Raw genomic sequence first — 11,600 nt, 5'->3', positions numbered from 1 at the left:
TCCAAGCTTAACCCGACAGAGACCTGTAATTAATATGCATGCTTATCTTTCTGATATGTTTAAATACCACTTACACGCACAAGCACCATAATATCCAGAAAGCAATTGTGTCATAAAGAATTAGATAAGATGTACTAAGGTGTAAACAACCTTCTTAGCCAAAGTCATGATGATAACTTTTGGCGATATTTGTCGGAAGAATTACCCTAGATCTGCCAGAAGAACAAAATTACAGAGTCAAATAAGAAAGAAAGGCCAGTTTCATAATTGATTAATTATGACTACATGGAACTTCCTTACCCAGGCATAGAAAGATGATGTTGTTCTTTCTCAGGTGGTAACCCAGGCATAGAAAGATGATGTTGTTCTTTCTATGCCTGGGTAAGGAAGTTCCATGTAGTCATAATTAATCAATTATGAAACTGGTAAATCAGTATAGTTTCCAGTTGATCTATCTTCTGTGGTTACCACCTGCCAGAGGATTAGAGCATCTAAAACACTGCTTACATCAAAACATACCAGGATAATGTTTACCAGTGGGTTATACATCAGATGAACAGCAGGAAGCTCGACCACAAAAATAACTTGCAATGTTAACATGTATGATGCATAACTTTGGATGATCCAGAAGAGACGTTCCTAAGACACACAATGCCATTTGTTTGCTAAAAATAGCAGTAGGATTCACCCAACAGCTATAATACTGGGAAAATCCCAAGAGCCGGCGGGTCCAAGGAAGATAGGTGGTGGATAGCAACCCTTTATTTTTTTTCAAAAAAAAAAGAAAAGATAATAAATCATTTGTTGCAGTAGGGGCATGTCATTTATTTGCCTAGTTTTTAATGAGCAGAAAACCGAGTTTTATTTTTGTACCAAAACAACTCATTTTTCAACCAAGACCGATCATTTTGATTATGGGAATACTTTTTCTCTAATGCCATTTCTAGCAGCTCTCTATTCCTCTCACATCAAGGGATTGAAAAATTAAAAAAGGACCAAAATAATATTTAGTGTACACATATGGGTGGCTATAAAATGTATTTTACTTTTACATTTTGATCCTCAAACTTTTAATTTGATAATTTTACTATAATTTAATGCTTTATTCTATGCAACCAGGCTAGAAAAGCATGTATTTATACAAAAAATAACATAAAAAACAAAAATAAAACAAAATGAACTTTTAGGCCGAAATAAACCTCACCTCATTATATCATATTGGTAACTATATTTCTTCATATTTTTCATTTTGGTTCTCTATTATTGGATTTTTCCAATCCTTAAAAAAACTAACAAATTGGTCATCAATTTGGGCCTAGAAAGATTCAATTGAAAACGAAAAGAATTTGAGTCGGAAAAAAGAAGAAGCTACAGTGATTGTCTAGGCGTTTAATTTAGTGTATATGTTATAATGAGGAAATCATGTTTTAATACTGGTTGAATACTCACTTGCATCATTCTCATAGTCCTAGGTATAGTTTTCAGGGCCTGCAAGAAGTCCCCAGGACCTTCTTTAAACACTGAAGCTGCATGGTATTAAAAAGAAGTACAATTAATGTTCATCAATGGCATGTGAGAAGTAATTGAAGTAATCATGCTTAATTATATTGCATCTTGTACAAATCTTATGACTGATACGAGGACTGCATAGCTAGAAAATAGATGATACAAACAAAGAGGGGAAAGAATCACATGTTTAAGATTAAAAATTTACTAAAAATACTTTTCATGGAAGCAATGATACTATCAGGATGTCAGATAAAGAAATTTACAGTGGAGCAGGGACAGCCGGAAACTTACTATGACGTCCCTTTCAGCCACCAGATGGCGAGGGAGTTGCCTTAGGGTCCCCTCAATATCATTACTTTCCTCATAATATTCCCGAGCCTTCCTCATCACATCTCTTGGATCAAGGATCTTGCTTACTGCACTTTCCCACTCTCCTCGGAGCAATGCAGCTCCAAGGAAATGCGTCGACACTGAACCACTTCCAAAACGCTGAAAAGTATACAACCTAATGTACAAGTCAAATCATTGGAAACTAAGTAAAGCAATTGTTGAAGATCAGCAACTACTGTCAGCCAAAAACTCAGCAGGCTTCCAAAGGGGTTATCAAGGAAGTACCTGTAAACCAAAATAGTTGATGAAACCATGCCTTCCTAAGGAATTTGCAGATGCCTTGATGGTTTCTTCAGAATCTGCAATGATTCCTCTAAGGAAATGGGTAAAAGCTGTGAGCTCAAATCAGGAGGGATTGGACAGTAGTTGATATAACCATGAATGAAATTTGTATTGATCACTGTGTCTTTCTGGAGTTGTTCAATGCCAATTGAAAAGAACTCTGTCCAAAATAAAACAAAAAGCAACCGCTATTAAGATAGTCATTTATTATTCATATATCCTGGACAAAATCTTGACAGTGTAATCAAACAGATCAAGATTCAAGGAATAAGAACATATCTGTCCAAAATTTAGAAGTGCGAAAATTTGATTGAATAAACTTGGTAGTAGAAGGTTTCAAGTGTCGATACGTATAGGGACTAAACATGCATTAACGGGACTAATTTGGGTTTTTTTTTTTTTTTTTTTTTTAAGTATTTATCATTCATCAGTTATGACGTTCCAAGAGGTCAACAATAAGGAGATAAAAAAAAAAAAAAAAGGGGTCTAAGAAACATAGTTTAGAGCATCTTCAATGGAGATGGTAAACGAAAGAGATAAAATAAAAAATAAAAATAAAAAATATTATTTTAATTTGTTAATAATATATTTTTAATTTTTTTAAATATATATTATTTTATTTTTATTTTATATGAGATTATTATGATTCATGGATTCTTGTCATGAATTTAATAAGTTTATAAGAATTTTTTTAATTAATTTTTTTAATTTTATATTTTAATATTAAATTAATTAAGAATTTTTCCCACAATTAGCTGTTATAAATAACTTTTTTTATATTTAGAATTGTAAATTAAAAAAAGTTATATTTATATTATTCAAAAATTCATATAATGCTCTTCAAAATAGCATATCTGTAACAGAGTCCACAGACACTCTGACAGAGAAACGCACAAAGAGAAGGAGAGAGAAGCAGAATATATATGGTGACCAAAACAGAAGAGACGCAATTGAATAGATTGGAGAGTCAAGTGGACAATGGAGGAGGAGGGGCATGGGAGTATCTCTGCATGGTTAGAAAGCTCAAAGTTAGGCGTTCTGTCAAGGTGTTAAAGCATGGTTTATTGATCTTGAATGACTCCAAGAAAAGATCCAGTCTTGGTCCTGAAGGTGTACTTTCTCTCTTTTGATGGGTTCTTTTATTGATTTGCTCTTCTGGGTTTGCTCAATTATTGGAATTTTGGAGTCTTTTTGGATTCAGTTTTGTTTCTGGGTTTGAAAGTTTGGAGCTTGATTTGAATTGGGTTTGAGTAAGAATTACCGTGACTGTGTAATTTGGTTAGTGAGTTATGAATTTTTTTGGTGAATAAATGAGATTTGAGGTTTTGAAACTTGACGTTGATTGGGTATGGATTGCAAACACACACGTTGTGCTGGTTGTTTCAATGGTTTAAAGCTCCTTTTTTGACGAATTGCAGCCGCTAAGTTGTTGAATGTATACTGATTTATTAGTACTTCGTTGTTGATGTAGAATGGACTCTATATGAACAGGTTGCAGTTGCAGCCATGGACTGCCAATCTCTTGAGGTTGCAAAGGTATCAATTGTTTCATTTTCAGCTTAGTGTTTTTTTTATATGTTTTATTTTAGTTTCATATCAATTTCGCTCTAGGTGCTTTAGCAGATGTTTATACTGATCATTAACGAAATAATTTCTGTAGATTGAGAATAGTTAATATATTCATTATTCTTGGATTTTTTTCATATCGCACTTGTCTCACTCCTTTTATTGTTCTTATAGTTAATAATCTCGCGTAGGCACACAGTACGAGCTGTTGCAAAAGACGCTGGTTGTGCATTTCTATGATATGTCCTAATGCCTTGAGATTTCATTAGCTCAAAGAAATCAAACTCATATCTATGTTCCACCACACTTCTAAGTTCTTCTGATGTTAAATATAACACGAATCCTTAATTTCTGATTGTTGGTGAAGCAATATTTTGGACAAATTATGGTTCTTCTGTGAGTTAATTGATATTTCAAACAGGTGTTAGCTTTAGGTTTTGGTGATGGTTGATTTTCTGAGGGTTGGTAGGCAGTGGGTACTTATTTGGCTCCAGGATCACTGTCTTGTTTCTTATTTTATTTTTTGCTTCTATTCTTTCTTAGCCCTTGGCCCATAACAAGGATGTGCTTAGAAAGTCCACCTTATTCATTAAATTTTCTTGTTCCTTGGCCTTTATTTTAGGTGCTCACTATTCCTCAACTGTTTATTTTCAAGGCATAACTGTGAGGCATGCTATTTTTTCTGATCGAACCAAAACTTTATAATAAAAAAACTGTAATCTCCTGAACATTTTAGAATGTTGGGTGTAATGTAAATTGAGTGAATAAAGATTTTTGGACAATTTATCCTTGAAACTTCTTATATCTCTTTTTTTTTCCTTCTTTCATCACTTTTGCATTGCCTTTCAACATGAGTGCTATATACTTGAGTCTTGCATACATAGGTTTTGTATTCGAACTCATTTGACTTTACTCATAAGCTTTTTCTGGTTACTGTAGTTGGGTGGTATGAGATTCTTGTTTTTGAAGTTGATGCAATATGTAATCTGCAATCTTTTGCAGGACTGTGCAAATGCGTTGCAGAAGAAATTTCCAGAGAGTAAAAGAGTTGGTAAGTTAAAAATAACATATGGCTTACAAGTGTGCTTTGTTGTGGTTACGAGTGGGAACTAATAACGATCTTTCAATTGCATGTGATGCATAATCTTACATGGCCAAGTTCCCTATCATTTAATAGCTCTCCTGCATTAAGAAATTCTTAGATCACAGTTTGCTCATTTTTTAAATTGTTCTACAAGGTGAGGTGGCAGTTTGTTTTTTCTTTAGCATCAGTGGGGATACCAAGTCATTGGACTTCAAATAGGAACATCGAAATGTTAATATTATGACCATACACATTCGTTCGTGTGGCTTTAGGTGTTTTCTCTACAGTTTAATTTTTCAGCTGTAGTTTGAGTCCCTATAGGAAGTACAAGGAAAATTTTTGTTTTGATCTGAACATGTGATGGAATGGTTTTTTCTTTTTTCACACAAATCACAGGCAGACTGGAGGCAATGTTACTTGAAGCAAAGGGATCTTGGGGAGAGGCAGAAAAGGCTTACTCAAGCCTTTTAGAGGACAATCCTTTTGATCAGGTAAATTTTTGTAACCAATTTTTTTTGAAATGTAGTTCCTTACAAAACCTCATTGTGCTGTCTTTCTCAATCGTGAAGTATTATTGGTGTTAATTAAGAAGGACTTGTATTCAAATCAGGCCAATGCCATTTTTCTTGCGTAGGTAGTACACAAGAGAAGGGTAGCTTTGGCAAAGGCACAAGGCAATTTGACAGGGGCAATTGACTTGCTCAATAAGTATCTTGAAACGTGAGGCAGTTCTTGAAACCCTACTTTGTCCCAGTTTTGGTGATATTAATTAACACAGGACTGAATTTGGTCTTATGTTATTTTTCCTCTTTGCCTTCCTTAGATTTATGGCTGATCATGATGCCTGGAGAGAGCTTGCTGAAATATACATCTCCTTGCAAATGTGAGGAATTTTTCTTTATATGTTGGGAAAGCTACTGTCTATCAAATTATTTGTGTGTTGCTGTTTTATTCTTATTCAGTAGCTTAAACCAGTTCCTGCCTTAATGAATTAGGTACAAGCAAGCAGCGTTCTGCTATGAAGAGCTGATATTATCTCAACCTACGGTCCCACTGTATCATTTAGCATATGCTGATGTGAGGAACTTCTTTATTTCAGCTATATTATCTCAACCTGCAGTTCCACTTGATCATTTAAGCCTTTGCCACTGTATCATCCTGCTTCTTTAAATGTGTAACCACTGCTGAAGCTATTGTTTTTTATTATTCTTATCTTTGCTAAAAGCTTCTAAGCAACATTATTTAGAGAATAATTTTATATTGGCTGCTTAACCAGAGATACCAAAACATAGAATTCACTTGTATATCCAAATAGGATCATGCATTTGACATCAACTGAACCGTGCTGGGGCTGATGCTTAAAGAATTCATCTTGCATAGACTTTTTATTGGGCATTTCAAACAATTTTAGGAATATGGATAGAATGCCAATTTATGACATCTAACACAGACGACCATAATAGTATATGCTAATATATTAGGCATGCACAGGAATAAATTCAGACGACTCCTTTGTTAACAATGATTACTAAATTGCCTTTGCTTTCTTGAATCAACAGGTGCTTTACACTCTTGGTGGAATTGAAAACCTTCTGACAGCGAAGAAATATTATTCTTCCACTATAGATTTGACTGGGGGCAAGAACACCAGGGCACTTTTTGGTATTTGTCTGGTGAGATACCTCCTCCTCCTCTATATGTGTATGTGCGTGCAAATATTTTACTTGAGGATGTAGCTACATCTTGTTTGGGGTGATTCTGGCATTGAAATTCGTTGTTTAGGTTTTCTTTTCTCCTTCCTCTGAAGTTCCCATCTAATGTTTGTATTGAGGCCATTTATTAGCTTCATTATTATCTTTAGGAATTCGAAGAACTCCCTTTTCCTATCCCGCGCCTTTGACAATGTTTCTGAACTGTGTGACTAACAAGGAAATTATGATTCTTTGTCACCAGTGCACGTCAGCTATTGCACAGCTTTCAAAAGGACGAAACAAGGAAGACAAGGACAGTCCAGACTTGCAATCTTTGGCAACAGCAGCTTTGGAGAGAGAGTACAAGCAGAGAGCTTCTGACAAACTCTCTGTGTTCACTTCAGGTTTTAAAAGCTTGAAAGTTTCATCATAACTCGATCCTCTTTTTTTTTTTTTTAAGATTTTCTTTGTTGCCCCAGACTCTAAAATCTGAAGCGGCCCTCAGTAACGTAACCAAAAGCTAAATTTTATAAACATTGCAGATTCCATATAATTTAAATGAGTTGTAATATCGGTTTTTTTGTTTATTTTTCCTTTGATTTTTTTTTTCTATGCTGAGGTCCTTAATATGAGGATTTGATGTATTATTTGGAATGTACAGATCACAGACTACGAAGATTACAAGGATTTTTCCCTCTTGCTTTATTTGGATTTTATCCACTTTCGGTTTCCGGCTTATTTTCTTGCCTTGGTATTTGGAGTTCTTTGATTTTCAGTGCCATGGATTCACGTCAAAATAAAATGTGTGAAATGGGGAAAAAAAAAATCTCATCATGGTCATTAGAAATTCTAATTAATATTTGAAAATTTAAAATAACCGATTGGATATGCTAAAAAAAAAATAAAAAAAATACAATCACCTTAAAACATTTTATTTTTATATATATGTACTGTATTGCTAATTATATTTTATTCTAATAGTATGTGATGACTAATCTATCAATGATTTACTTGCATGGGTGAGAAAAGATTCACTACAATGAGTTAAATTCAAAATAGTTTTTGACATTTTAAAGTTTTTAATTTTTGTTACTTCCAATTTATTTGGTGAATTAATATTTCTTTGTTTATTTACTTCTTATTATGTCACTATTAATAGTTTATTAAATCATGTTAATGAATAAATAAGTGGGTTTTTATTGGGCTCATGGAACCCATATCCAAATCTTAGAAGAAGATATCGCTAAACATTTTAGATTAAGTTATTTAGATTCATTTTAGATTAAACTATTTAGATTCATTTATCTTACAATAGTAATTTTTGCTAAATGAGACTTTTTGTATTCCAATCCTTAGATATTCAAAGTGGTATATACATTCAAAATTTTATAAGAAATTACTAATGAATATTGAACTAAATTAAAAATTAATACTCATGATTGTCATTACCGTATCATTGATGAATATTATATCTAATAGGAAGACATGTTTCAAAAACCAAGGATATTAAAATGTATTACTTCTCATTAATATTTAAGATAATTGTCCATTATGAATATATTTTCAACGCAATTTTAGAAGACAGAATTTGTTTTTTAGGGTTTTGAAATGTTGGCCTTTCAATGATCTTTTTAATGTGGGTCAAACCTGGATGAATTTTACAAATAAATCATTGAAACCCCAAAATAGATGCATGTGATATGACAAATATTTTTGTTATTTTTAATGCAAACATAAAAAAATAAAAATGCTAAAATAATATCAATCAATAATTCACAAGACATTTATGAATTTTAAAATAGATGTAAGGATGTATATATAGCTAACCATTATGAACATGAGAGGGTAAATCCTAAATAAAATTTAAACCCTAGAGTGAAAGGATTTCAAACTTCCACGTACTCTTTCGTGCATTATAAAAAATTAAGAACATGCTCATATATAGTCCACTATTTTCACATTTTATTGCAAACAAGGAATTAGAATATGAACTTCAGAATAACTACAGAAGGTTGGTTTAAAGTGATAATGGTGTTTAGTTTGAATTCATGTGGGTATATAGCTGAAAATTAGAATATGAATTTTATGTTTGTGTGTATATATAGCTTAGAGTTGATCAATTTCTCTTGCTGACTTCGATCGGTTGGGAATAATTGAAATCGTGGGCTCCGCAAGGTGTCAATTATGGCCGGAAAGTAGCAAAGAAATAATTAAATTATAATTACAGGGAAAGGACAGGTGCTTAGTGGATGAATACTTAGCTCAATCTTTGGAACTTCATGATCAAACATGTTTTTGCATTGTGTATATTGCCACTTGAAAGAACAGGGTGATGACGTGTATGTAAATGACATTGAGAATAATTTCACCAGATCCTTCCAGTTCTTCAAATTACATAAAATATGTGAATAGATGCAATGACGGTGGCTGTGGAAGCTGTATGGCGTGTTCGGAGTGCCTTTTGTTGAAAATTAAGTTTTGAAGTGTCATTTACGTCGAATTACCAGAATTGAAAGTTATAAGCATCAACTTTGATATTAGGGTTTAATTGTTAAGATAAAAAAGTTCAAAGGTGGTCTAAAATTTTTAAAAATATAGGAATGATAGTATAATCAAAAACCTGAAACTACTTGCATTTTAGTTAATTTGTGATAAAATATGGTTAAATCCCAAAATAAAAAATTCCCTTTACTTTTTTAAAAAAGTTGTTTGAAATAATGTTATTTAGCTATTTATAAGCATGACGAAATTGATAGCACATAATTAATTATATAAAAAGATTTAAAATAATAAAAAATGTAATTGATAAAAATGAGAGTGAAAATAAAAATAAAAAATAAATTATACCAATTGTTTTTTGAATTTAAATGTTAAATTAAAAGAAAAGTAATTTTAAAAAATAAAATAAAAAATAAGACAACAAATGAGAGTTTATTCGTGTCTCTGTGACATTTTACATGTATTTTTGTATAAAAAACTGTTGAAAAAAGAGGTTATAGAGACAAAATTATCTTCCTCGATTTCCTGACACCTCAAACAGTAGCAATTTTAAGGAAAAGCAAGTTATGTAAAAAATAGCACATGTTCTTTCCCTGTAATTATAATGTAATTATTTCTTTGCTACTTCCCGGCTATAATTGACATCTTGCGGAGCCCACGATTTCAATTATTCCCAACGGAGAAGTCAGCAAAAGAAATTGAATAAAGAAAAATAACAGATATTAATGGTAAAGATATTAATTAATAAAGAAAAATAACAGATTGCTTTTTAAGAAGAGAAATGATAAAGAAACGTGAATTCAGTCAGCAGGAAGCTGCGCTGTGGACCTTTTTGTTAACGAAAATCCACAAAGATTCGAAGTTTTTGGTTGGCTTTTTGCTTGGCTTCGAAGGGTCAACGGCCCGCACTGCACTGCCGACTGCCGGGGATATCACATGTGTGAAGTCTATAATTTGTCCTTGTGGGTAAACATTCATCTTGCTTCTAGGAAACTATATTGATCATATAATTAAAACCAATAAAATTATTTACTGTCAAATTCTAATTATGTACTAACACAAAAAAAATAACAAATAAAATTAACATGAAATTATTTCGAACAAGGTCATCATACAAAAACTTCAATTCATAATTTTATTATTAGGTATTGTTCTTCAAAATAGTATCATGAAATATAAGTTAAATAAACCTATTTATATTAGAAAAAAAATATCTTAAAAAATAATAAAAATAATAATAAGAGACTAAATTGAAAACAAAAAAATTCTAAATTAACTAAAAAGATATGGTAAATCCAAACCAATAACTTCTAGATCTTATTTGAAGGCCATTTTAACCTCCTATGGATACAAAATTTTAACCTTTATAGTAAAACAAGACTCCTAAAATCTCCTAGCAAAATTTCAACTCGTGCTAATAATTTAAATTTATTATGGGATGTGTTGTAATATATGAAATATTGTACTTTCCTTGTATATATTTACCATGCATAATACACAACATAGTAACTACTGTATTTGGCATCAATTGCCCTTCAAGGGTTTTTTTAATGTGGGTTGGATTTTACAAATAAGTCATAAAACCCTAAAATGGATGCATGTGATATGAAAAGTATTTTTGTTTTTTTTTAAATGCAAATATAAAAAATAAAAATACTAAAATGATATCAATAATTAAAAAACACACACATATATATACAGTACCCTTACAAACATGAAAGGGTAAATCCTTAATAAAATTTAAACCCTAGAATAAAAGGATTTCAAACTTCCATGACTCTCTTTCATGCATTATAAAAAACAACATGCTCATAACATGTCCCACTATTTTCTCATCTTATTGCAAACAAGGACATAAAATATGAACTCGATCCAGAATAATCAAAGAAACCATGTAATGTTGAGATTAATTAATCACAACACATTGATAAGTTGATCGTGATATCAAAACAACATGGATTTTTTTTATGAAATAGGTTATAAAAACCTCAGGATTAACGAGATTAAATGATATCTCACACATACCACAAACTATTTCTAAAATGTTTCCACAATCTAATTAAGTGACCATGACCAAAGGAAACGTTTTAATAACCTAACTTTCATGATCTTCTCTAACCAAACACAAAATCTTAACTCCATGTTCCAACACAACCACATTCCATGTTAGGAGAAGCATCAAGTACTACCTTAACATCCAAAAACTCTAAATCCCATGCAATTTGACTTAAAATCCCACGCTAATTATCTCCTACATTTTGCGGTCATGATAACTAGCCTATGTTTTCGTTCAAATCAAACAACAAACTCACAATCATCCTTTCAATAAATCAAGGACCAAGAAAATCTCCTTTTTCTCATGATATATTCTAATTTCCACCATGCCTTTTATACACATCATCCTCAAGCTTGGAAGTGTAATTCGGGTCAAATTACAAGAACCGGAAATTCTAGGGACCAACTTTAATTTTTAATAAGTTAATTGGCAATCGGGGTTCAATTGTAAAGAAGAGAAAGTTTAAAGGCCAAACTTCCCGGGACTTGAACCGGTACAAAAATATAGGAATCTAACATAACTA

At 32.0% G+C, this 11,600-nt stretch overlaps 1 protein-coding gene across 2 annotated transcripts; it reads left to right on the top strand.

Moving 5' to 3' along the window:
* Positions 1–3,014: 3,014 nt before the first annotated feature.
* Positions 3,015–7,227, top strand: LOC118044058 (uncharacterized). 2 transcript variants are annotated; one of them, XM_035052214.2, is made up of 9 exons: positions 3,015–3,291; positions 3,653–3,717; positions 4,750–4,798; positions 5,228–5,322; positions 5,466–5,551; positions 5,655–5,714; positions 5,827–5,908; positions 6,391–6,504; positions 6,785–7,227. In XM_035052214.2, exons 1-9 carry the CDS (start codon positions 3,105–3,107, stop codon positions 6,953–6,955), a joined length of 909 nt encoding a protein of 302 aa, XP_034908105.1. In that variant the 5' UTR covers positions 3,015–3,104; the 3' UTR covers positions 6,956–7,227. The 2 variants fall into 2 exon arrangements, with proteins under 2 accessions (XP_034908105.1, XP_073259994.1); XM_073403893.1 differs by having other exon boundaries at positions 3,115–3,291; positions 3,673–3,717.
* Positions 7,228–11,600: the final 4,373 nt, after the last annotated feature.

The sequence above is a fragment of the Populus alba genome, chromosome 13 (genome assembly GCF_005239225.2).
Source record: "Populus alba chromosome 13, ASM523922v2, whole genome shotgun sequence".
Classification (NCBI taxonomy): domain Eukaryota; kingdom Viridiplantae; phylum Streptophyta; class Magnoliopsida; order Malpighiales; family Salicaceae; genus Populus; species Populus alba.
This window is presented reverse-complemented; position numbering and strand designations above follow the sequence as displayed.